Source organism: Antechinus flavipes, chromosome 1 (assembly GCF_016432865.1).
Source record: "Antechinus flavipes isolate AdamAnt ecotype Samford, QLD, Australia chromosome 1, AdamAnt_v2, whole genome shotgun sequence".
NCBI classification, from domain to species: Eukaryota; Metazoa; Chordata; class Mammalia; order Dasyuromorphia; family Dasyuridae; genus Antechinus; species Antechinus flavipes.
This window is the reverse complement of record NC_067398.1, coordinates 312828588-312856401: the sequence shown is the minus strand read 5'-3', so window position 1 is coordinate 312856401 and position 27814 is coordinate 312828588. Positions and strand designations below refer to the sequence as shown.

The 27814-nt window shown below is 43.7% G+C and overlaps 2 protein-coding genes across 3 annotated transcripts in view; both read right to left on the bottom strand.

Annotated features, from left to right (window-relative positions):
- Window positions 1–27814, bottom strand: part of DCTN3 (dynactin subunit 3) — a 217646-nt gene that overhangs the window by 72942 nt on the left and 116890 nt on the right. The gene's annotated exons all lie outside the window — the stretch shown is intronic.
- Window positions 1–27814, bottom strand: part of CNTFR (ciliary neurotrophic factor receptor) — a 95642-nt gene that overhangs the window by 30813 nt on the left and 37015 nt on the right. For both annotated transcript variants that reach the window (XM_051965792.1, XM_051965800.1), the window contains 2 exons: window positions 20684–20765; window positions 3999–4229 (listed from right to left, as the gene is read on the bottom strand). In XM_051965792.1, coding sequence (XP_051821752.1) covers window positions 3999–4229; window positions 20684–20765 — 313 coding nt within the window. The remainder of the gene's footprint in view (window positions 1–3998; window positions 4230–20683; window positions 20766–27814) is intronic.

Here is a 27814-nt window from a genome sequence, read left to right as displayed (position 1 = left end):
ACTTTTGTTCACATTTCTCTTTAACCTGGAATATCGCACCTTTTCCCCTTGGATCCCCCATGTCCATGCCCTCTCCTTCAAAATGTGGTCTTTACCTCTTCCCAGAGAGCTTCACTGATTGACCCCACTCAGCTATTCCCAACATGGTTCCATGAGTGCTTAGTACTAAACAAATCTACTGTTTTTTTATCTCTATATTCTTGTCCCAACCTATTCAAACTCTCCCTCTCTGTATATTAAAATCTCATCTACATATATGCTCAGGATCTTGCCTATCTAAAGCACCTTCCTTTAAAATAATATCCTCCTACTTCTAACTTTCCACATAGATCTATATATTTCACTCCCCAATCTCTTACAGTCTGGCTCCAGTCCTCACCTCTCTACTGAGACTGATTTTTCCAAAGTCACTCCTAGCGACCTTCTAATCATCAAATTCACCAGTCTATTTGGCCCAATCACAGCATTACTGACTCTTGGTTCCTTCCTCACCTTGACTCTGAACTCACCTGGCTCTCTTCCTACCTGTGCCTGCTCCATCTCCTGAAGTGATTGCATCCCGAGGAGCCAGTTTTAACACAAACATCTTTGCCTCCCTTGGCTTCTAGGAGCCTCTCTGAGAGTCTCCTCTTCTTCATCAAGCTCCCAAATGAAGGTTTCCTTCATTTGGTTTGGTTCTCAGGTCCTGAATCACTGCTTCCCTCAGTGATGTCGTAGACTCACAGAATCTTAGTATTGGAAGGAACTCTGGAAGTCACTTAGCCCAAGCTTAAATAGGAATCTTCTCTGTGACATCCTCAGGAACAACAGCTTCATGTAACCTCTGCCTGGAGAACTCCAGTGCTGCGCAAGTCAATAAACAATGATTTGCAAAAATCCAAGTTACAGATATTGCTCTCTCTCTCTCTCTCTAACCCAATGTGGAGACAGCTGTTTCATAATGACCAGAAATGGCCTTAGAGCCAGAAATAGCTGAGTTCAAACCCTGCCTCTAATATCCTGCTGGTATGACCTTGGACAGCTCACTTAACTTCTTAATTCCTCAGGCAATGTACCAATGCTATAAGTTGAAGAGAAAGTGCCAACCTGAATTGGTAAAGTTAATTTCCTCAGCTGAGATTTCTCTGTTCCAATAAAGGCAGAGGTCCTGCTCAACTATCACTGCCAGATTAATGCTTTCTCATATAGTTCTTTGATCACTTTAAGGTCCCTGCTTAGAAACATGAGGTACTTCCCTATCATCTAATGAACAAAAGCCAAACTCTTTCTCCTAGTATTCAAGGGCTTCATAAATGGACCCAAACCTATCTTGTCAGCTGTAGCTCCCATTGCTGGTAAATGGGATTACTTGATGCCCTGGATTCCTTTTCCTCCCCGCCCTCATCCTGGGCACATTTCTCATCTATGCCTTCCCTCAGTCTATTTCCCCCACCAAAAACCACACACACAAGGTCCCCTCCCAGTTTGTCTAAATCTTACTCATCCCTCATTCCTGGGCAGGTCCAACCTTCTTCAAAAAGTCCTCCCCAACTCTTCCAGCTCACACTGACCTCCTCTCCCCCTTTTTAATTCATTATAGAACTAGAATTTAAGCCACCCACTCTGACTTTTGATCACCAAGTGCCATTCTCTGTTTTCTGTGTATATTTTATGTCTAACTAGATGATGAGCTCAACAAAAGCAGGGACTATGTTTATTGTCTCTTTATTCTATGTAGCACAAAGCCTTCCAGAGAGGAGATGCTCAATAATGAGCCCCAGGCAATACTCAAGATTAGAAAGATGAGTGGCCAAATTATAGCTGAGAAGAGTTTCCATACTGGGAGTTCCTCCAGGAAGAAATTACAGGCTCTCCCACACTCTGTAGATATGACTTGAAAAAGAAAACTGATATCCCTGCCTCCAGGTGTCTGTCAGTATAGCAACTTTCTTTACTTTCTCTTCTTTGGACAAGCTCTTCAAAAAAGTTTTTTTTTTGTTTTGTTTTTTTTAGTTTTGCACTGGTCATATATTTCACTTGTGTCATCAATCAATAAACATTTATTAGCCTATTATGTGCCAGGTACTGTGCTAAGTGCTAAGTGCTAAGGATGGGGGGGAAAAAAAGACAGTTCCTACCCTCAAGGAATTCACAATCGAATGGTATAGAAAACTCCCAGTTTAAGAAAGAAAGGAAGGAAGGGAAAAAAAGAGAAAGAAAACAAAAACAACTTTCTTTCAATGGAAAACAACACATTTTCTGCAACTTACCATCTTATCAAATTGCCTAAGGCAATAGACTTTAAATGTTAGTCAATAAACATTAAGTGACTACTATGTACCAGATAATATGCTAAGCAAGGACTTAAGCATTTTATCCAGCTTTATAGTCAATATTTATTAGAGGTGAACTATAATTTTTCTAGTGCCAGCTTTATCCTCTAGTCCATACTACCTCTCAGCGGTCGGGCAGAACTAGCTGACTGTCCAGTTCTCACTCATACATACACATATACTCCATTTTTCAGAAGAAAAATTCCATCTTTTCACTTGGGGTTTGTGTGTGTGTGTCAGACAGGCAAAGACAAAGACAGAGTCAAAAGTCAAGAGCCCTAATTTTCCTACTCTCCTTCATTCAAACACTCTTCTTTCTATCAATCCAATGGTTCCTAAGACATTAGGCATTCGCCTGATCTCAAAATTCTCCTCAGTTTTCACCACACTCCACTAGCTTCTCAGAAAACTCACTTGATTGCCCACCCCTTCCAGCTGTTCTAATGCCAGAATCTGGTGAGAAATGTGTCCGTTTTTCAGACAGGGAAAGGACAAGGACTTGAGACTGGGGTCAGTGACTTGAGCAAGTATCTGCAGGGAGAAAAGTCCCTAATTGAAGAGAGTAGGAAGGGGCAGCAGGGAAGGGATATAGACTCATGTTTCTCCCCTGGAAGCTGTAGCCAGTTATAACGGTGGGTGGGGGTGAAGGGGAAGCTTGACTCTGAATTACATTAAACTACAGGCAATTACATTTATTTCTGCTCCAATGCCCTTGTCTGATTAGGCCTGAGCAACCCCAGTCCCATTAGCTCAGCCTTTATCAGTGTATCTGTGTGGTCAATGGCCCTGCTGGCTTCCTAAGTCCTGTCTCCTACCTTTAAGCCTCTCCCCAGAGTTCCCTAGGTTTAAAAGCATATAACCTACATGCTCACAATCACACAAAGACATAAACACAATCATCACACAGACATGATCACACACAATCACACTCAGACAATCATACAGTTATATAATCACATCACATTCACACAAAGACATGCATAGTCACACAGAAGAGCATACAATCCCCCTTTCCTACATATACACAGAAGGACCTCACCACTCCCACACTCTCACCCCAGGGAATATTTCTCAGATTACCTATGTTTCATCTTAATTACTGTTTATAGAAGCTGCTGCCAGGATTTTTCTCTCAAATCTCTGACACTCCTTCCACCATCTCCCTCAAACTCTCACACAAGATTGTATTGCCCCCACTACCATGAGAAATCTAGAGAAATTCCTGCCCCCTTCATATTAGTGAGTCAACTCCCAATTATCTAAAGGCAGAGATCACTTATTTGGGAGTGGCTGTCATATTGACTCAAGGGGAGAATTGGTGATTGTTCCCAAAATATCCCAGGGAAAGATATTTTTGTATTATGGTTGTTCTCCACTCTGACCTCTCTTACAGGAGAAAATCAGGAAGTCAATGAAGAAACAACCAGAGTTGAGGTAAAGATGACTGGATTCTGGCAGAGAGTTAGAAGGGATTTCAAATCACCTACTCCAACTCTTTCATTTTAAGATCTTAGTCACTGCCCGTGTACAACACAGTTAAGAGTCAAAAGGCACTGTCACCCTTCCACGAGCCAGAAAATGGACTCAAGGAGTGAGGAAATTGCCTGTCTCAGTTACTCCTTATCCTATTCATTTGGATCATGGCTGACCATAGATCAGGGTCAGAATTAAGGGCCGTGAACTCACTGCCGACATGTAGCAGGGCCTGATAGCGCAGGTGCCAGGAAGAACCCTGGTAGCAGGCGTAGTGACCACTGTGGCTAAGGTCCAGGCCTTCAAGGACCAACTGGGAGCCATTCAAGTGAGCAGCCTCCAGGTCTGTCCCGTTGACCCTCCAGGTGACTGCTGTGTCCCAGGCTGCTGTTCCACAAGGAAGGGTCACGTCTGAACCCAGGCGTTCGTACAGCACATGAGTATCTGGAAAGAGACAGGTAACAGGTCATCCCAGACATCTCAGTCTTGTGAAAGACAGTTTTAACACCCCTCCCCAAACTGAGCCCTATTTTCTCTTAATCTTCCCATCTTTCGTTATCTCCCTTGCCCTACCCCATGTCTGTGAAAATCTAGATGTTTGTTGTGTATATAAGGCTTTTGACTGTGTACCTTGGTCTCAGGAACAATCACTAATATGCCAATAATTCAATTTCTTGGTTTAAAAGATTTTACCAATGGACCTCCTCCTTTGTTCTCAGGGAACCTAGTATCCGAGAAATGTAAACCTGAATTTTTCCTCCTTTGATCGATCCTAACCTTAATAATGACCCCAAACCAGACAGTGAAGTCAATTAACCCAGATGCTGTCCCTAGTCCCAGATAGATGTTATCTTGAGCCTACCCCAAACTTGTCATTGACTCTTACTAGGCTGTTAACATTGACTAACTCTGATCCCAACTTCAAAATCAATGTGACAACTGCCTTTTATTTTCCAGCCTCCTGCTTTATAGAGTTTATTTCAGAAAGACATCTAGGGACAGAACAACAAGAAAGTCCCAGAAATTCATAGCCTGATAAGGAAGAAAGAGTTAAGTGTATATCCTCGGACTCAGATACAAATACACATACACAAACACACACAACTGAAGCCCAGTTATTCTCCTCTCCAGGACACAGGAGACTCCAGATAAGTTCTGGTTCTGACCCAGTCTCCAGTATATGATTCCCTGTTATCTTCATACCTGTGTCCTCAAAACTTCCATGTTCCCAATATCCCCGTGCTCTCAGCAGACTCATCGCCATGCCCATTCTCCTTTCTGTCAGCCTGCAAACTATTCTTCCATGTTCTAACCCCCTCCCCAACCTTGAACATGGAGAAAGGCCCAGACAGCAGCAGCAGCAGGCAGTACAATATGGGCAGAACAATTGGGGCCTAGAGACGGATTATTGTGCAGCTGTCACCTGGCATTGGGAATCGAACCCTGGCCAGGCAGGGTTGAAGAGAAGAGAGAAGGCACTCAGGCCTGTCAGCTCACCTGCCCCAGGAGAGGGGCCTGTCAGAGCCAAAACCAACACCCTCCTCCTCCCCCAGCCCTGAGCAACCAAGGCGTGACTGAGCTGAAGGACGAGGGAGCACCTGTCAGAGAGAGAGGAAGGGAGGGAGGGGGGAAGAGAGAGAGGGAGGAGGGGGAAGGGGAAGAGAACAAGGGGAGGAGGGGAAGAGAGAGAGAAGGGGGAGACAGTGGGAGGAAGAGAGACAGACTAACAAGGGAAATTGGGGAGTGCTAAAGAAAGGTGGAGAGACAGAGCAGAGAGAAAGGTGGGAGGAAAACAAAGAAAAAGCAGAAAAGATTAGAGAATGAGAAAGAATGTCATGGAGAGGGTAAAAGGGAGAGAGACACAATTGAGAATAGGGGAGGGGAGGTCTCATGCCATCTGCCCAAGATCAAAGCATGACAACCTCTTTTTAAGAATCTAGCTTCTATCTACTTCTTCATACTTCCTCTGATCTTATTTTTCAATAATAGATAATTGGTAAAGTGAACAAGTCTAAATTCCCTCAGCCCAAAGTGTCCCCATACCACAAGCTTCCAAATGGCTCTCCCCAAATTAGGAGAATGGAATGAAAGTCACTGTCTACTAAGTATGTTACTATGGGGTAAGTGTGCCTTGCCCCATGCTGGCTGCACTGTGGGGATAGGTGCCCGAGAAGAAATCAACATGAGTCGTGCCTTTGGAAAGTTCAAGACCCGGTTAGAAAGATGAGATTCATGGAGATCCAAAACAATATGTGCTCAAAGATGAGTATGTGGGTAGGATTCCCAGTGGAGGGGCACCAGAAATGGGGGTGATCAGCATAGACTAGAGTGGTCTGTGTCAGTGGTCAGTAAGCAGTTGAACAGGTGGGTTTCAGACATCTGGGAGGTGGACTGTCACAGAGGAGGGTGGGGATGGAACACGCAGAGCCACAGGCAGCAGCAAAGCTGAGACAGAATAGTGAGGGGCCTTGTTCCACTGCAACAAAGGTTCATAAATGGGAGGAAGGGAAGAAGTTAGACTATTTCTTCCCCATAGAAACCAGTGCTTTACCTACTGGAAAGGGTCAGGAAAAGGGTGGAGGAGTAATAACAGACACAAGCCTGTTTGTTTGGCTCTCCAGACAACTCTATCACCCTACCATAAATCCAGGGAATGGGGGTAGGTGGTAGGTAGATAGAGAGGCACTAGTTGATCAAGCCAACATCCCTCCTTTGAGTCCCCTGCTAGGTAGTATCAAAGCACCCCATTACATGCAACTCTGCTCAATGTGCTTTCCAGCATTCAATGAAATTCTTAATATAAATCATCCCCTCACATTCATGTATCACACTTCCTCACATACTTGTGTGTTCTGTGGCATTAACTTTCACAAAGAGCAGTCATCTTCCCGCCACTTGCACAAGGATGCCTATATGTATCCCTTTCCCAAAGAAATAATCTCAGGTCACAGCAGGAAAGATGGAAGTTAGACTGAGAAAGTTTTTCTGGTCTCAGAGAGGACAGCAGGACAGATGGGGGTGGTTGTTACTACTTGTATTTGACATAGTCTCTCCAAATGAATGTGGATTGAAGCATAGTGTTTTCATCTTTTTGTTTGTTTGGTTTTTTCTTTCTTGTGCTTTTTTTCCTCTTTTGGTCTGATTTTTCTTGCACAATATGACAAATAAGGAAATACGTTTTAAAACACATTGCACATATTTAACCTGTATCAGATTGCTTGCTGTCTTGGAAAGGGGGGAAGCAAGGAGAGGAGAGAGGGAGAAGAATTTAGAAACCGAAGTTTTTTTTAAAAATGTATCTTAAAAACTATCTTTACATGAATTTAGAAAAATAAAATACTATTGGGGAAAAAAATGAAATAGTCTCTCCAGAGACTGAATTCCCAATTGCTCCTTCCTACACCTTGGGTTATTTATGCCACAGCAGGAAAGAGTAAATATAGGGGATAGAAAAGAAGGCAAGAGACCAATTTGTCCAGAGAAAGTAACAAAAATCTTACCCTACCAAAAATTTCATCCACTCCTAGAGGAACGCAGAAATCCTGCCCAATAAGCTGCACAGATAAATAGATGGGGGAATGAACGGAGTATGCACACACACACACACACACACACACACACACACATCATCCTACCTTCACACAGAATGAAGTAAAAGACAGATGGACACTTCCCTCACAGAGACAGATGGATAAATAGCAAAATCACCCCAATCAATAGCTGTTGGGTGATTAGGTGGCTGTACCTAAAGCCTAAGCCTCTGAAGATTTCTTATTAACATTCCTGCTAATTATTTCTCCGTCAGGAGAGCAGACCTGCTGAGTCTGGGGGGATTCCTGTTAACAAGCCAATTAAGGCCAGGCCTAGTCTATCCTCAAAGAGTCTTAATTACACTTGTTAATGAAGGGCCTCCCATCCTTCAGAGGATTGGAGGGATGGGAGCCCCATCCCTTCAGTCAGGTCACAGGACCTTGTATCTAAACTCTGATCATATTAACGAATCCTCTCTCCAATTATTACCCACTTCCCCCTCAGTTCCTCTCATTTAGAACTCAAAAAGAATGGGGTAGGGTGGGAACGTGGTTCCCATACTTTGGTCTTTAAAAAGATACTTTCATCTAACCTCTAGGGAAATTCTGGCTTGCTAAATTCCAACAAATTCCCCTATAATGTCCACAGAACCTCAATGTGGGGAGATGGGGATGTGGGTTGTGCTTCCCCCTGTTGTTGATAGATCTGACTTTTGATATCAGACCTACACAGCTAGTAGCAAAGTAGATAGAGAGCATTAGGCCTGGAGTCAGAAAGACCTGAATTCAAATTTGGACTTAGGCACTTATAGCTGTGTGACTCTGAGCAACCCTTACCCCAGTTCCCTCAATTGTAAAGTAGGGTAATAGCATCTACTTCCCAGAGTTGTTGTGAGGATCAAAAGAGATAAAATGTATGAAGTACTTAGCACAATACTTGGCACATAGCAGGCATTTAATAAATACTTTCCCCTCTCTTCCATTCCCCCATGATGAGATAATATTTGCAAAGGGCTTAGGTACAGTGCCTGACACATAACAAACACTTAATAAATGCTTGTTCCTCTCCCCTTCTTCCCATGTCTTTGGATTAATAAGACACTGATTTGACTACCTGGAAAGTAGGATAGGAAAGAGCAACAGAATTCAAAGTAAGAACCTCTTGTTCAAATTCTAGCACTGATATATATCCTTGTGTGACCTTGAGAGAAAAAAAAAAACACTTTATATTTCTGAGCCTCCACATCTCATATATAAAAATCAGGAGTTGAGCTATATAGTACCTTTAAAATCCCTTCTAACACTACATTCTCTGATTTTGTGAGATTGAGTTCCTGTCTGTAGTTAAAGAAAGAAAAAGTTTGGAGAGGGGGGGACAAGATATGGCCAGTAAGAAAGAGCAGTTTCCCCCACCTACCTATTGGTCTTTACACCCAAGGTTCAACCATTCTATTTCTCCCATCCCCCTCTGACTCCTTTCCCTGGGAGGTAGACAAGACAGATGAATGGCAGGGACAGGATGGATGGGGTGGAATAGGCCCCAGGAAGCCAGCCTGAAACACAGATGTGAAACTCTCCTTGGCCCCCACCATCTCTCCTCTCCTCTTCAGAGATCCAATGACGAGAGGCTTAGATCTCGGCTTCTCCCTCCCCAGTTTAGAATGCTGGCCCCACCTTGGATTCTCACCCTCCATCAGGGCTGGGCAGGAGACCCGACTCCAGCTCCTTGGAATTCTATTTCCAGAATCTGGAACTTTAAGGAAACGTTCCAAAGGACCCCCCTTCCCTGCCCCCCCAGAGACCTCTTGGGGCCCAGGCAGCATCTCCGGTCCATCCAGCTGCATGAGAAGGAGACGTAAGAACTGACCGTCTAGTGAGACCACTGAGTCAGTAAGTCATTAAAAGAAAATCACAGTGAAATAATGCCATAACATTCAAACAGTACAATCCAACAATGACCCAACAAGACAAAAACATAGAAGCAATGACAATGATGACACAGTAACACAGAGGCAAAAGAGTAACTGTAACAAGAAATATTCACACCACAATGGCAGTGAGATTACACATTAACCATCAGAATGAAAATGATACAATAGTAAAGAAAAAGTATCAAAATTATATTTGGGAGGATAGATCCTTTATCCAGTTCCTTAATATTTCCACCCAACCCTGTCTTTTCCCCATATCTCTTTGCAAATTCTTTTTCCATTTTTGAAATTAAATCAACATGGAAAAAGGCACACAATGCAGTGCACACACACACACACACACACACACACACATACACACACTACAAAGTTAAAGATGGGGGAGTGAATTTGGAGGTAGAGGTTGGATGTTCGCAAAGGAGTCAAATTGTCACTGGGGACATTGAGGTAGAGACACAGCAAGGAAATAAGGAGGGTGGTAACAGTAGGAAACCATGGGATTGCCGTGGGGGGGATACGTGAGGCAAGGGAAAGAGTATTGGGGAATTGGGTGTCAGTGAAAATGACATCGGTGGGGAGACAATGAGGGCTAGGGGCACAGTGGATTAGAAAGGGTACAGAGTTCTTGGCCTTGACATTGTGACAAAGCCTTTAAAAGAATCATTTGTGAAAAGATTGATAGATGGGGAGGGGGTGAGTGGGACAGAGAAGATGAGGTCATAAAAACAAAGGGAACAAGGAGAGGAAGGGGATATTTGGAGGACAGCATACACAATTTCACTGGAAACAGCGGTGGCCACATACAATTATACATGCAGTCACACACACAGCCTCCCATGGCTGTGGTCAGAATCACACTAATAGTCATACTATTCACGTAGTTACACCAGAGTCTACAGAGAGAACTACAGTGAGTCTCACCATGAAGACCAGCTCACACATCACTATATTACACATGGACTCAAATAGTCAAGATGACACTTGAATACAGATTGTGAATATGGAATACAAAGAGTCACATTCCAACCCATCAGGGAGGGGAGAACATATCCGGAACGGCTGAGCTGGAATGAACACTCGGTTCCTAATCAATGTGGCTCTATGTACCTATGGGAAGAAAGAAGAAAGAAAGGCAGAGCTATTCTCCTACTACCCAAAAGAGGGATCACTCTTGACTTTCCTGTCCAAGAAGAAGTCCTTCTCTTTGTCTTATGTTTCTTTTGAAAGGGGAAAAAAAAATACCCTTATCTACAAGGAACTTCCAATCTTTGGGGGAGAAGATGTGGCCCATCTCAGAGTAGCCACTCTGAAGGGGGACTTCAGAGGAAGAGAATGCTTCAAGGAGAGATCGTAGTGACTTGGTCCCATTGTTCTTCAAAGAAGAACATCTTCTATGGGGTCAAATAGTGTGTAAATAACTAAATAAATAGAGTAAATAAGTATGGCTTCTGGAGCTCTTTAGACTAGAACTTAAGGAGATCTATCCTGTAGATACTCAGCATCACCTCCTAGGATAATACTAAAAACACCAATTCATCCAAGTTCATCATCCAAAAAACACACAATGCCTGCCCCATTTCTAGCTCTATTCCTATCCACTTTTCCACCCCTTGAACTATCCTTTAGAATATTCAGGTGGGAACACGCTACACCTACAATGATGGGGAGAAGAGGGAAGAGATATCCTTATAGATTCTAGAAGAAGTTTAGCCCAACTCTGAGTTTAAGGGTCTGGCTATAGGGGAATGGAATTCTAAAGAACTCCATTTGCTTTTGACCCTATTCCACACTTTTTTCCGAAAAAAAAATGTGGGTATCAGTTCTGGTTCTACAAAGATTCACTGCCCCCTTACACAAGTCTCTTCACCCCCTTATATCTCAGTTTCCTTATCTGTTATCTGTTAAAGAAAGGTAGAAGTCAAAGGAAAATGACTTTGCAGCACTAAGGTTCTATGTCCAAGACTTTTGTGCCTAGTGGAGAGATGAAGAGATTGGTCCTTATTAGTTCTAACTCTTCTGTCTATAATTGCCCAACCCTTGGGATTGGGTGAGGAAAACTGTGATGGGATTAGGGAGATTATGGAGGGGATATCAGAGGGAGAGCCTAGGTGCCTAAGGCCCAAGGTATGGGGGAGGAGGCTGGGCAGGCAGGCCAAGGAGTTTAAAGCATAGTGGAGGAGCAGAGAAGTTAGGGGGCCCAGGGTTCAATCTGGATTTCTGATCCATCCCCTGGGCTGCCTGCGGAAATGAATTGAGGCCTCTGTGGGCCTCCCCAGCCACTGGCCGTCATCACTTTTCAGCAACAGCCCATCCATCTCACCTGACTCTCAGCACCACCTGCCACCCCCTCCTCAGGGTTCCATGCTATGGGAAAAAGGGGTTGGGGCAATAGCTCAGAAAACCTCCTAATCTAGAGGGTTTTCAGATACAAACTCTGAGATAAATTCTGATCTGAAAGGAAGAGCTAGCTGGTCACAACCCAGGAAATACACTCTCCCTGTTAAGAAGGGAGTGACAGCCTTGAAAAAGTCCCCAGTTAAAAGACAAAATATCTTGGTCTTCAGATACAAAGAAATACAAACACAAAATATAGCAGATCCAGGTTCACACACACCCCTGTAGCACACACAATTACCTGCCAGTTCCCTCCTTTGAAATCTCTCCCATCACCTATCCTCAGAAATGCATACAGTTACACCCACAGTCATAGCATAGACCAACACAGTCACAAATACATTTACATAGCTACCAGTCAGCCCAGAAGCACAGGATATTTTTGGTAAATCAGCTGGAGCCCAGAAGGAGGAAGTGGGGAAGAGAAAACCAGACCTCTACCCCACTAGCACAGGGTGAAGAGAAAGACCTCTCCATCTCCCTCTTAATCTGTCTCTTTTTTCTTTCTCTCTCCTCCCTAGCTCTCTCCCTTTCCAGAAAGTTCTCTTTTGTATCTCTGCCTTCTCTCATAGGCCTAAGAATTGGAATTACAAAAATTATCTAATTCCTTTTTTTGACATTATGAAAAGTTAAATGATTTATTCAAGGTTACACATAGCCATATACAAAGTGAGAACTGAAGTTCAGGTGTTAAGACATAAATAAAGGTAACCCAAAACCTTCACTTCACAGATGAAAAGCTAAGGTTATCATTCACTCCAAACTTAATGATTTTTTTTCCGGGTATACCATTATGTTTGTCTCCCTCCTTTCTGCTTTTTCCCATCACCCACAGCCAGCTCTCTCCCTCTGTCCCTCCTTTGTCCCACTCTCTGTTTTCAGAGCTGTCTCTCTCCCACTTCTCCCTGCACCTGCTTTGGTACAAAGAGCATCCCTGAGGACATCATTGGGGCAGCAGAACCAGAAGTTAGAGGGGGAAAAAATCATTACCTTGGGGACAGTAACTCACGTCATCAGTGTTGAGCATCCAGGATGGGAAGCAAAGAGGGCAGAATGAGGGCACACTTAGGTCCCTGGGGAGGGCAGGAGGTAAAAAGTGACTGAAGGAAAAGCTCCAGGAAACGGAATAGTATGCTTGTCTCCTTCCACCTGCTTCACACAGGCTACTGCTTCACTCAAAACTCCCTGTCTGACATCACACTCACATGCCTCTCTGGGTCTGGCCTCTAGAGCAGGGGGCCACAATTCCATTCAGCTGCACCTGGATTTATAACCATTCCTACATCTTTCTTCCCCAGCTATGTTCCCTCTCCTTTCTACTCAGATAGAGACTCATGAGAGACAGCAGAGTCGAAAGACCCAATGAAAAGAGCCCTGAATTTCAAAAACAACAGCCTGAATTTGAACTCTGGCTTTGCCATCTACACTTTGCTTGTCACCCATAAAGCGAGAAAGATTGGACTACCTGATGGCTAAGGTTCCTTCCCTCCCTAAATTCTACATTAAAGCTGCAACTGTACAATCACACAATCTTGGAAAGCTCCAAAGAATTCCACCTGGAAGGAACTTTAGGAGACAATTTAGTTTTTTCCACTAATATCAGACTTCATAATAACTACCATTTATATAACACTTTAAGGTTTGCAAAGTACTTGCATATATTATCTCTTCTGAGTCTCACACCAACCCTATGAGCTGAGTGCTACCATGCTATATAGTTATATAATTAAGTGCAGCTATCTGCATTTAATCAAAGAGGAACTGAGTTTCAGGCAAGTTCAGCAACAGTGTTACATAGGAGTAATCATTTGATGAAGGATTCAAATCCAGAGTTCTGTGTATCATGTCAGCTAGCTAGCCACCCCACCTATACCTTAAAATAACCATGAATTTCCTACACTCTCAATCTGGGGTTAACATATTTTGATAAGAGCCAATTCCAATAGACTTGTAAGGGAATGAGCCATCCAAATACAGAGAGAAGATTATGGAGATTGAACGTGGATCACAGCATAGGATTTTCACCTTTTATTGTTGTTTGCTTGTTTTTTTCTCTCAAGTTTTCCCCTTTTTGATCTGATTTTTCTTGTGCAGCATGATAAATGTGGAAATATGTTTACATAAACTGCACATGTTTGACCTATCTATACTGGATTACTTGCTGTCTAGGGGAAGGGGGAGATGGGAAGGGAGGGAGAAAAAATTGGAATATAAAATTTTTCGAGGGTGGATATTGAAAACTATCTTTGCGTGTAATTTGAAAAATAAAAACTAATATTATTAAATAAATAAATATTTTATATATATTTGAATATAATTGATTCTCTTTGTAAAGCCATGTAGTTTATTTGTATATTTAAAGAAATTATTGTGAGAAGGAACTTTTAGGCTCAGGAGTCCAGGACACATAAAGGGTTCAGAACTCCTGCTTTAATGCATCCCCATCAAGTACTTCTCAGCCTTTGATTCTGTAGAAAGAATAAGTCAGTCACGAAGCACTTATTAAGGGCTTGCTATGTGCCAGGTACTGGGTTCAGCGCTGGGAAAACAAAAAGAGGCAACAGATAGTCCCTGCCCTCAAGGAGATCACAGAGTAATGGAGGCAACCAAAAAATATATGCAAACATGCCATGTACAGGATAAATAGGAAATTAGGGAGGGAAGGCATTGGAATTAAGAAGAGTTAGAACAAAACTAATGCAAACAAGATTAGAAGGGAAGCAACAAACTGGGAAAACATCTTCATAGTTAAAGGTTCTGATAAAGACTTCATTTCCAAAATATATAGAGAATTGACTCTAATTTATAAGAAATCAAGCCATTCTCCAATTGATTAATGGTCAAAGGATATGAACAGGCAATTTTCAGATGATGAAATTGAAACTATTTCCACTCATATGAAAGAGTGTTCCAAATCACTATTGATCAGAGAAATGCAAATTAAGACAACTCTGAGATATCACTACACACCTGTCAGATTGGCTAAGATGACAGGAAAAAATAATGATGAATGTTGGAGGGGATGCGGGAAAACTGGGACAGTGATGCATTGTTGGTGGAGTTGTGAACGAATCCAACCATTCTGGAGAGCAATCTGGAATTATGCCCAAAAAGTTATCAAACTGTGCATATCCTTTGATCCAGCAGTGATACTACTGGGCTTATACCCCAAAGAGATACTAAAAAAGGAAAAAGGACCTGTATGTGCCAAAATGTTTATGGCGGCCCTGTTTGTATTGGCTAGAAACTGGAAAATGAATGGATGCCCATCAATTGGAGAATGGTTGGGTAAATTGTGGTATATGAATGTTATGAAATATTATTGTTCTATAAGAAATGACCAGCAGGATGAATACAGAAAGGCTTGGAGAGACTTAGATGAACTGATGCTAAGTGAAATGAGCAGAACCAGGAGATCACTATATACTTCAACAATGATACTGTATGAGGATGTATTCTGATGGAAGTGGATTTCTTTGACAAAGAGATCTAACTCAGTTTCAATTGATAAATGATGGACAGAAGCAACTACACCCAAAGAAAGAACACTGGGAAATGAATGTAAACTGTTTATGTTTTTCTTTTTCTTCCCAGGTTATTTTTACCTTCTGAATCCAATTCTCCCTGTGCAACAAGAGAACTGTTAGGTTCTGCACACATATATTGTATCTAGGATATACTGTAACCTATTTAACATGTAAAGGATTGCTTGCCATCTAGGGGAGGGGGTGGAGGGAGGGAGGGGAAAAATCGAAACAGAAGTGAGTGCAAAGGATAATGTTGTAAAAAATTACCCTGGCATGGGTTCTGTCAATAAAAAGTTATTATAATAAAAAAAAAAAGAAATGATGAGCAAGATCCTCTCAGAAAAATCTAGAAGGACTTACATGAGCTGATGCAAAGTGAAATGTACTGTGTACAAAATATAATCAGCTGTGAACAACTTAGCTATTTCTAATTAAAACAATGATCCAAGATAACACTTTAGGACTTAATGATGAAAAATGTGATCCATCTCCAGGGAAAGAATGGATTGTTTCTAAATATTTGAAGCATGCTTTCTTACTTTTCTTTTTTCTATGTTTTCTTTTACAACTTTTCTAAGTAATATGGAAATGTTTTTCATGATTACACATGTATAATATATAGCAAATTGTTTGCTTTCTCAAATGTGGGTGGGGTGGGGAGAAAGAAAGGGAGAGAATTTGTAACTCAAAGTTTTAAAAATGAATGTTAAAATTTGTTTTTACATGTAACTGGAAAAATAAAATGCTAAATAAATTTTTTTAAAAAAGAGTTAGAAAAGACTTCTAATAGGGGATGAGATCTTAGTTGGGATTTGAAGGAAGTGAGGAAATCCAGGAGGCAGAAATAAGGAAAGGAGCATTCCAGGCATGAGGGAGAGCCAGAGAAAATGCCCAGAGATAGAGGCATAGTATCTCAATCGAGGTATGGCAAGGAAGCCAGTAGCACTAGATCAAAGAATGTGTGGAAGGGAGTAAGGTGTAAGAAGACTAGAAAAGTGAAAGTAGGGGTAGGAACTAGGTTATTAAGGCCTTTGAACACCAGAAGCTTTTCTGTTTGATCCTGCAAGTGATAAGAAGCCACTGAAGTTTATTGAATGGAGCAGGGGTGGGAGTGGGGGGAGGCTCAAGGTGACTTGTACTTTAGGAAAAATGCCTGATGAGGATGAATTGGAGTGAGAAGCAATTTAAGGACAGTAGCCCACCAGCAGCCAAGCTGTGAAGCAGTGAGGTCCTGCACCGTGGTGGTAACAGTGTCAGAAGAGACGAGGGGATGTATTGGAAAGATGTTGCAAAGGTGAAATTTATAGACTACAGATTGGATATGAGGGGTGAGAGGTAGTGAGGTACCAAGGATGACACTCAGATTGGGTGCCTGGGGAACTAGAAGAATGGAGGTGCCCTCTGAGCCATGGAAAGAAAGGGAGAGAATTTGTAACTCAAAGTTTTAAAAATGAATGTTAAAATTTGTTTTTACATGTAACTGGAAAAATAAAATGCTAAATAAATTTTTTTTTAAAAGAGTTAGAAAAGACTTCTAATAGGGGATGAGATTTTAGTTGGGACTTGAAGGCAGCGAGGAAATCCAGGAGGCAGAAATAAGGAAAGGAGCATTCCAGGCATGAGGGAGAGCCAGAGAAAATGCCCAGAGATAGAGGCATAGTATCTAGGACCTAGATCCTAGGTTCCTAAAGTTAGAGGACCTAGGTTCAAATATCACCTCTATCACTTACCACCTGGTAAACTGCTTAACTTTCCTGGAAAGTTTCTCACCTGCAAAATGAGGGATAGAAGTGGGAGAGGAGAGTTGCTCTAGAGCAGGGGTCCTCAAACTTTTTAAATAGGGGGCCAGTTCACTGTCCCTCAGACTGTTGGAGGGCCGGACTATAGTAAAAACAAAAACTTTGTTTTGTGGGCCTTTAAATAAAGAAACTTCATAGCCCTGGGTGAGTGGGATAATCGTCCTCAGCTGCCGCATCTGGCCGCGGCCATAGTTTGAGGACTCCTGCTCTAGAGGGTCTCTGAGTCTTTCCAGCCCTAAATCTATGGTTGTGTGACTATGGGGTAGAGAAGTTCCTACTGTCTTGATATTTCTGCTATACTATTTTGGGAGAATCTACTTGTTAGGAGAGATCTACATTCTGAGTTCAAATTTGCATCCTAGGAACATCCCCCTGTTTCCCCAGTTCTGCTCTCCAGGACCAAGCAGAGCAAGTCTATTCCCTCTTCCTTCCCTCGGCACCTGGGGCTTCCTCTCCCCAGAACATCCTTCTGCCAAGTTGACTCCTTTCTCCCAATGGTGAGTTTCTCCCAAGGCTTCCATCTTGGTGAGAAGCCCAGGCTGGCCAACCTTCATTCCCCTCCTGGCTCTGTTTCTGACTTTCTGAACTCTGATACTCAGCTGCCATCTCACCCTGGAACTTCCCTGGGAATGGGCTCAAGCTGGCCATGCTTCATTCTAATCTCAGCTGTGCTGCTACCACGATCCACCCCCAACTCTTCAGTTCCCTTTGATAGGCTGTCTTCCTTCACCCATTTTGACTGTAAGTTCCTATGAGGGCAGGACACTTTTTTTTTGCTTGTATTTACATCTCCACCCTGTAGCACTATGATTGGCACATAGCAAGAACTTAATAAATGCTTGTTGCCTTGCCTATTTTACATGACAAGGCATTTAAGGGCTCTTCAAGTATTTGAAGTCCTCCTGAAATTTCTGCTTTTTTTTCTAGGGAGATAGTTTTCCTTTCTGTTATTCCAAAGGGCTGCTTTCTGCCAGAGGGGCAATTTGTGGGATGTAAGGAGCCATGGCCAGATCAAGCTTCAATCACCAAACCTCCCTAGTCAGAGTGATCCCAGGAACAAGTTTATTGAGCAGAAAATGAAGTCAATGCTGCTCAGCCTGAAAAATCTAATTAACACTCTCATTCCCTCCATAGAAGCCACTACAGCAGGAACCTCCCCCATGGACCAAGAGACCCTTGAAACACCTCTTCCATGGGTCCAAAGTGTGATTGACTTTGTCTTCTCATCTTCAAAAGATCATTATTAAATGGGGAAGGAGGTGGAAGGTGGTATAAACAGTTTGGTATTGAAGAAAGAAAACTGAATTAAAGTGAAGTCAGGAGACGTAGACTTGATTTGGAGTCCCAGGTTTGGTAATAAATACCCTCAATTTCCTTAGCTGAAAAACAAAGAGGGAGGTGTTGAACTAACTTCCTATATATAGGATGAAGCAGGAATTCCACTGCCCAAGTCCTCTCAGATTTTGATACACCTTTCTCTTTAACAAAACCTCCCTCCCCCACCGGGGATTTAGAACTCAGCCCCCCAGGTAAATGGTATATGATATAATGGATAGTGTATCATGTTCAGACTCAGTCTCTAAAAGTCATGAAAGGAACAGAGACAGGGGGAAAAAAAATTCTAGCTGGGTCTAGTTGAGGAGATAATTTTCCCAGGGAGACTCCATGGGCCAGAAGGCCTCTGTATTTTCCCTGAAGCCAGCACATTCCTGGCCCCTCCTCCTACTCTAGGACCTTTCCCAGAGCTCCCCTGACCCCTGAAGAAGCAGTTGAACATCTAATCTTAGAGGCTGAGCTTGCCCATAACTTATCCATAACTTGATGAGAAGCAAAGATCCTATGATCCTCTAAAGATGAATTCTCAAATAGTCTTCTCTCTACTGGGGGTTAGGAGATGGGATATCTTGTGTGACAGAGCAAGGATGCCATTGTCACTAAATCAAAAAGAATGGAAGGGTATAAAACATAAGACTAGAAAGGTGGGAAAGGAGGACTAAATTAAGAAGGGCTTGGAATACCAAAGAATTTTGCATTTGATCCTAGATAAGGAGCTACTGGAATGTATTAAGTAAGTGGGGTAACATGGTCTGGCCTGTGCTTTAGGAAAATCTCTTGGGATTGTATGGAGGATGGATGAGAGTGAGAAGAGACTTGAAGCAAGTGGATCCACCAGCATGTGGTTCAAGCATGAGCGATAAGAGCCTGCAGCAAGCTGGTGGCAGTGTCAGAGAAAAGAAGGGGGGTGTATTAGAGAGATGTTGCAAAGGTGAAAGCCATAGGCTTTGGATATGGCAGGAAGTGCAGTGTGGAAGATAACACCTAATTTTCCAGCCTGGGGGAATAGGAGGATGGTGGTACTCTATAGTATAGGGAAGTTAGGAGGCAGAAACAGTTTAGGGGAAAAGATAATGAGTTTCTCTGTGAGAAAGAAAACTAGGCATCAAGCATAAGGGAAGCCAGGTAGTGGGGGAGAAGTCTCTTCTCACTATCATCCATCCTCTGTTCAATCCCAAAAAGGAGCTTCCTAAAACACAGGCCAGACCACGTTACCGCACTTACTTAATACATTCCAGTTACTCCTTATTACTTCCAGGATCAAATGCAAAATTCTCTGTTTTGTGTTCCAAGCCCTTCCTAACTTAGCCCTTCCTAACTTAGCCTTCCCTTCTCACCTTTCTAGTCTTCTAGTATGAGGAGAAAACTAGCTGAAGGAAAAAGATACCCAATAATAGAGAGAAAACATGTCTCCTGTCCCGATTCTTCCTATCAGCAAGCCTTTTTATAATCTAGCTTCACTCCTTCCTGCTGTAATGATTTCTTTTTCTCTTTCTTTCCTCAGAAGCAGCTGCAGGAGTAAAAAGGAGGGAGGGAGTTAAAGGGGGGGGAGCGTTGTGAATTAGCAATTAGCATAGAACCAAGGAGAACACAAAGAGGAATTGGGAACAGGTGTTAGGAGAACATGAGGTATAGGGGAGGGGAAGCATGTCTTCGGTCCGAGCCAGGAGGGGAGGGAGAGTTTGGGGAACTGAGAAGAGGAGGGAGCCTCAAGGACACCAGAATCAAATGGCATTTATACATTTGTTTGTTTATCTATTCGCTATGATGACAGGTGAAGCCAGTGTCACCATGGCAACGAGACACCAGCTATTCCCAAAATTAAGAATACAGATTCTGTGAAAGAGGCTGAAGGCTATGTCTTTTCCACATAGCAAGGTCTCTAAGGGCAGAGAGCATGTCTTTTAAAGAGTGCCTAGGATGGAGCTAGACACATAATTAGGCAATGATTCCTGGCTGGATGATGTCAAAGTAGGAGTCTGGATTATGCAAAATGTTGGCTGGACTATAAATCGGTTTTCTTGAAATGATTCTGTCTTCCATTTCCTACCTGAGAGCACAGACTTGGGGGAACTGGGGCAAAGTCCTCCTCACAGTCTAACCTGAGTCACTCCAGCTGAGTCCTGGCTCCCAGCTCAGGCTCAGGAGATATCCTTCATTCTTCCTGAGCCAAAGCCAAGTTATCCCAACACAGATCCATGGAAAGCCAAACCAGGGATGTACAGGAAGAAAGAGACAAGATGTGTTCTTCATGTTTGATTATGTGTCAGTATTAGAAGTGTATCCTTCTATCAAAATGTGCACCTGAAGATGTAAATGTAGCACGCCGATACGTATCAGTTTGTGACCGGGTGTGGGGCTCTGGAAATCTGAGTCACTCACCTTGCTGGCTGTGTCTCTGGGCATACGCCACGACCCCTGCGGCAAGAACCACGAAGCAGGCCCACAGAACAGGAGTGGCCATCTGGCAGGAGACAGGGAAGAGTGGGGAGAGGGAGGGGAGACCAGGAAAGGGGGAACATCAATCCCAGAGAACTCATGAGAAGACCCCCTTACCCACAACCCAACTATTCCCAATGATACTCCCCTTACTGATTCCAAATCATCCATCCCAACAATTACTCCAGCCCCCCATCATCTCCAACACTTACCCCATCACCACCAATAACTCCCCCAGTCAAAAATACAAGGAAATATACAATATACATTTTCAGGCCAGCCTAGTAAAACTAGCTGATTACTAAATCTGAGGCAGTTGTGAGGGGACACTTGAGTCTTTTCACATACCAGCAGAAACCTTGATCACCCAAAGTCAGGACATGCAAGATGAGACTGGGATGGAAGGCAATTAGCCTCTGTTTGTGGAACCGTGCTCATAACCTTGTTGTGTCACTAGTGATGACCTACTCAATTTCAAGCCCAAGAATTGGTCCCAGCTGATTTATAGAACACCCATTTTCTGCCTGTCCCTTCTTCTTTGGCTGCTGCACTGGATGCTTGTCTGTTCTTTTTTTAACTATGTGGTATTTTCATCCCCTCTCTAGAATAAAATTTAACTTCTTTTCTCTGCATCAAACTCATGACCCATGACATCCACAAACCTCACTTGAATCACTATCCTGGCTCCTCCTACCCAGCCTGGCAAATGGCCATAACCTGGCATTCCCCCCAGATATACATAGATACATACAGACAGACATAGCCCGTGACACAATTCATGCTTATGGATAGATTAAGACTTAAGCATAAATACACACACACACACATATACACACACACACACACACACACAGCTCTCTTTAGTAGGATGACCTCTAGGGTGTGGAGCTGCTTTCTCTCCCAATTTAGTGCTGCCCCCCCAACAAAACAGTTCCTGTCCCCCCCACGCCCCAACTCTGCCTGGCTGAAGCGTGCCGTGTCCTACGAGGGAAACTTTTACAAGCTGTAGTTGAAGAGATCCATGTGCTAGCCTTGGCCCTAGCCCTGAGCAGATAACTACAGCCCCCAAAGTCAGTCTTTTCCCCTCCTCAATGCTTCTGCAGTCCCCTTACACTCTGCACCAGCTCTTCTATGCTATCAGAGGCTTCCATAACCCCAAACTCTTCTGCCTCCCCAAAAACATAAACCCCCTTTCCAAACTTCCAAGGTTCCCAGATTCTTCCATGAGATCAGCCTTACTCAGTTCCTCAAACCTCTTCTAACTCTCCCCAGCCTCATTTGTACCCTATCTTGGTCTTTATATGTACAGTCCCATTTTTCCCCAGGTTCACCTTTCCTTACTCACATTTCCTATTTATCCTCCCCAGGCTCTAGCTTCCTACCCCATATCCAGTGAGATCTTGCTTTCCTTTCACAGAGGTACAAAGACCTTGCATGGGCTAGGCTGGAGATGGTGGGGCGGGATGATCTGGCTGGATGTAGGGAAGGAAAAATAACCCCACCCTCATCACTGACCAGATCTATCTCTTGTCTGATTCCCATCCAGCCAGGCTTCTTCCCAACCCTGCTATCTCATCAGGAAGACAGAGCTTAGGGGAAAATGGGGGTGTGGGGTGTGGAGGGGACTGTTGGCCAAACTGACCAACACCCCCCATCACCAGACTGGGAGCCTTCCTCCAGCCATGATATCACTTGGAGATGACCGTGTTTGTTTAGACAAATCTGTTGCTATTCTTAGCAGCAATGGCCCTGGCTGTTTCCAAAAATCGAAGATGCTGAAGAAAGGATGTCCTCTAAACTGGGGGGTGGAGGATCCCCAAGCAGTTCATAACAATGCTATGATCCAGTTCCAGACTGGCCCAAACTTCTCTCTAAATAATAGTGATAAGGGCAGCAACCGACCTCCATAATTTTTTTTTTAAACCTCACCCCTAGGGTTTGGGGTAGGGCAGGAGGAATAAAGGCTAAGGGGCCAGTAGTATTCTATGCTTGCTTCTATTTTCATTCTAACTATACTTCCCCAATTCTACTTGCTCTCTTATAGCAACCAATTCAAAACCCACATCCACTTTTCTGAATACTCCATCTATGTGCCCATGTGTGGGCACTGTAAGCAAAGAGAAAGAAAGAAACATGGTAAGTCTTCTCCTTGAAAAATATCCTGCTGAATGTAAAGAAAGCATAGCCCCATGCTCAGGGATCCCTGAGAGTGAGGTGCTGAATGCACAGGGCATTGATTGACAAAAGAAGAGAGCTATAGATATCAGAAACTGAAAGATAGAGGAGTACAGAGTGGATGGAGGTCAGAAGGCCGGGAGGAAGAGAAGGATTTGGAGAGAGGGTTTGAAGAAGTAATGAGGCAGCTAACAACACAGAAGAAAGCAAACTAATTCTGATTCCTCTATTCTTTCTTACCTTCATAGTTTCCTTCCTCTCAGTCTTAGTTACCCCTCCACCACCCGCTTCCCAATCACTCATTCTAACCTGTCAAGAAAAATTCCTTTAATCTCTTTTAAACACCCTGTCAACTTGATCACAGCAACCCCTAAGGGGGAATTTGGGGAGGAGGGAAGTAGGGTAAGATGATAGCAGACAGGCTATGGTCACAATGTAATGATGTGTCTCTATCTCAGCCTCTTATTTTCATTTTTCCTTCTATTTCTAGGTCTCCTCTCATTTCTTTCTTCCTTCTCCCTTCTCCCTTTCCTTTCTATTCTCCCTTTCTTTCACTCTCCTTTCCCCTTCCTTTTCTTCCTGCCTTCTTTCTCTCTCTCCTTCTTTCCCCCTATCTCTTTCTCTTTCTCTCTCTCTCCCCCTTCCCTATGAGTCATAGAAGTGGAAGTAAGGATTAGCATCAGAGGAAGAGCCTTTAGAAAAGGGTTAAGATAGTCTACTTCGACCTCAACACTTTATAGATGAGGGGCCTCATGACTTGAGGAAAGGAAATGACTTTCCATAAGGTCACGTAGTTTGTTTCTGACTATTGGAACTGGAACACCGAGACTCTAACTCTCAGTTTTGTGACCTCTCCAGGTCACCATCCTCCTTCTGCTTTTCTCTCGTATGTTCCTCCCTGTATTTTTCCCCATCTTTCCCCTTCTGGCCATTCTCCAAGCTCAAGTTCTGTCCTTGAAGGATCCTCCGGAAAAGTTACATTTAGAGGCTTCTCAATGCTCTCCTTTCTCCACTTTATCCCAATCTAATCCATTATGCCAACTCTCAAGGGAGGCAATACAGGATCAGATGCTCCTCTCGTCTTAGCTATTCCTCTGGCCTCAGCTACCCCAACACAAGCTGTTTCCCTAAGTCTTGCTATTCTTCTCGAACACCTTCAACTACTCCTCCTGATTCTGCTATTCCTTGGCCCTCAGCTACTCTTCTGTTCTAAGTGTTCCCCTTGGGAATCTCCTTTTACTTTCAGTCATCAATCTATGTCTCCACACCATCTCCTTATTTCAGTCTCAGCCTCAGTAAAGGTGCACATATTATTTAAAAGATATAGTCCCTGAATGGATTATTCCATTTTTTATTATCCATACCACTACACTTCCCCATGAATTTGGCTAACTGGGAGTCTTCTCTAGCCGAGTTCCTGTGGCCAGGGCCATCTGGTGTTGCTTCCACCCCATCATCCCTTTGATCCCTCCCCCCACCCTAGTTGTATGGGGGGCACAGATCACCTCCCCCTCCCAACCATCTCCCAAGCCCAGAGCCATCTCCCAAGTCTAGGGCACTCAGCCAAGCAAAGCCATCTGTTCCAGGAATGATAGGGCTGAGGTGGGGTCTGCATGCTAATGGCATTGAATGGGGAGCTGGAGGGGAAGGAGAAGGGGGAGGGTCCTTGTTGACTGAGCTTGGCGCAAGAAGGCAGGAATAGCAACTTAGTTCTGACACCAAAATATGTGAGCAAATATCAGGAACCTGTCCCTCTTTCTAGGAATATTTGGCCACCAGGTCATGACAGCATTCCCCTGCCTCCAGTTTTTTCCATTAGCATGTCTATACCTCTCCAAATTTCCTTCCTCAATCTCAGAGTGTCCATTCAGAAGATAAAGGCTCTTGTCTTTGTGGGAGCCCCATACTGAGGTAACTCAAAAAAAGTCATACTCATAAAAACAAGCCCAAATTACTCTGGTCTCTGCTGAATCCTTCAGAAAACTAGGTGGTTCAGGAGATAGAGCACTGGGCCGAAGTTAGGAAGATTTGAATTCAAATCCACCCTCAGACACTGAATATGTCCCTGAACAAGTCATTTCACTGAATTGCCTGCCTCCCAAGCTGAGGAATGGGGACACTAATAACACTTACTTCACAACACTGTTAAGAGGGTCACAGTTAAGAGCACTTAGTGCTCTACTAATTAGTACCTGATACACAGTAGGTACTTTAATAGAATGCTTGTTCCCTCCCCCCCATTTTAGTGCTCACAGAACCCAAATCATGCAGTAAAATGAATGGGACAGGATCAATATAAAAGAACTTTCAAAAATATCCAGTCATGAGCTCACTCAGAAGAAGGAAAACTTCAGCAATGGAAAAAGGTGATAGGGTTGCTCCCAGATAGAGTCCAAGAGGAACAGGAGAGGAGTAAAGGGGGGAGGAAGATAGGAATATGGGCATGTGGTACTTGGAAAATCTCAACATCTGTGGCTTGCCCACCCATTTCACAGACCAAGAAATAGAGTCCAAAAGAAGGAGGGGAGGTAGGATTGAAACTCAGAGCCAAGAACCCAACTTTCCTTGGAGCAGACAAGTAAAACCATACCCCACCTCAAACTGGATATGCATTGGCAACTACTCTTAGAGGGAGACATGCTCTGTGATCAAGGGCTCAGGATATGAAGTCTGGAAAGACTATGGCACCTCCCCTCCCCCCACCCCCAGTGGCTCAGCCCTATTTATTCAAGTTTTCATATGGGCTTGGCTTTTTGCCAGGGGAGGAAAGGGTGGTCTCACAGACACAATTAGAATGTTCTACTCTTGCCTGTGATACGAAAGCCACCTCCCCATTATTCCTAGTGAGGAGAGAGAAAAGAATAATCTGAATAAGTTGATTTCCCATTATCCCTTAAAAAACATACTCATCAAGAGAGAAATGCCCATACACAGGAAAAGAAGGACTAAAGATACTAAGACTGGGAGAGAAGGGAGACAAGTACACAAAGATACATACATTCCAACTTCTTCACTCCTACCTCCCCCCCACCCTAACCAGTCTAGCCAGGTTCTGCCCATGCAGAGGTATGGATACTCCAACAAGGTCAAAAGGACTGAAGAGGTGGTCTCTGGGAGGGGAACTTAGTTTTGGGCCCTTCCCCCTTCATCCCACCCCCCTCCACTGCCATTCCCATTGCCAGAGAGATGATCTGTCCCAGTGCCAGCCACTTGGCACGTTCCCCAGCCTGGCAGAGAGCCCAAAAGGGTGGGAGGGAGTAGCCACAGAGCTGGGGTGGTGGGGCCTGAGGAGGAGAAGGCTGAGGGGGACAGCGTCACTGTCTGAAATTCTCTGTGGGGGTCACTGGATGGGGAGGGGGGAATGCAGCTATAATGTCCTCAGGGTAGATCTACAGGAACTGAGCTGATCTTCACTGGGAGGGAAGGATAAAGGAAGAATGGAAGGAAGCCTTGTCTGGATGTGGAAGCCTCCCCTGCCCACCCCCTTGCTGCCCATACGGCTTCTTCTCCTTCTCTATGTATCTGTCTCTTCATCTCTGTCTCTCTTCCCATCCCCCCCATTTCTTCCCTTTCTCTCCCTCTTCATGTATTTGTCTCTTTCTGACAGCCCCATTAAAATCCTCAGGGAGGGGAGAAATATCCCCTCCTTCACCCTCCCTCCCTCCATCAGGATCAGTCAGACCATCCATTAGTGTAGCCCTGGCACGCATTCACGCACGCACACACAAGTTAAGGGGGGCTTTAGAGAAGGGTGGTGCTTCCATCACCCTGATTAGTTACTATAAGAGCACCCCCCCAAGCTTGGGGAGGGGGGGGGACCACAGACATAGGCAAATATAGAGACACAGAAGTACTGTCTCTCCCCCCTGCCCCCAATTCATTTCAGAAGCTACAATTCCCCCCTCCTCCAAAAACAGAAGTCTTCTGCCAAGCCTGAGACTAGGTGGCCAACATGGGATCTCTGTCTACCTCAATCTCACACCTCCCCAGACTCAGACTCCTCTAATCAGGCAATGAAGTTAGTGAAGTCCTCTGCATATCACTCTCATAACACATATATATACACACACACACACACAAAATATATACTCACACACTTACACACATACACACTTGCTGCCTCAGTGCAGTGCAGCAGGTTAAGAAAGTGAGGGTTTCACACTGAGACTGACCAAAGACTTTGAGATTCTGGTATGGAGGACCTGTAATAACAAGCTTCCTAGTCGTCCCTTGCCAACACAGCTCTATCTAAGAAGCCTAAGCAAAGAAGAAGTGATGCTTACAGCATAAGGGATAGGGGTCAGACAGCCAAGAGAACTGCCAGTCTCAGGGAAATGGAAAGAAGAGAGAGTGCAGAAGGGGATCATTAATTTTTAATGGGTCAGAGGATCACCAGCCCAAAGGCTTAAGAGGGGAGACAGAGATAAAGACATAGAGAGACACACAGAGAGACAGAGACAAATGAAGAAGAAGGAGGAAGAGGAGAAAGAGGAGGAGGAAGAGGAGGAGAAGATGGAGGAAGAAGAGGAGAAGGAGAAGATGGAGGAAGAAGAGGAAGAGAAGGAGGAGGAAAAGGAGGGGGAGGGAGGAAGAGAAAGAGAGAGGGGGAAAAAGGAGGAAAGGAGGGAGAGAGACAGACAGATACACACAAAGATAACCAGAAAAAGAGAAACTGAGATAGAGATACTGAGGAAGGTAAGAGAAACAGAGCCTAACTACTAAGAGAAATAAGTAAATATATATATTTTTAAAATAGCCACACAAACAGAAATAAAAAGAGATAGAGACTGAGGAGAGGGGGGGGAAAAAAGACAAAGAGATACTGAGGAGAAAGGGAATCTGAAAAAGAAAATGAAACAAGTTCTAAAAGGAAATTATATATTTATATAGGAGAGAGAA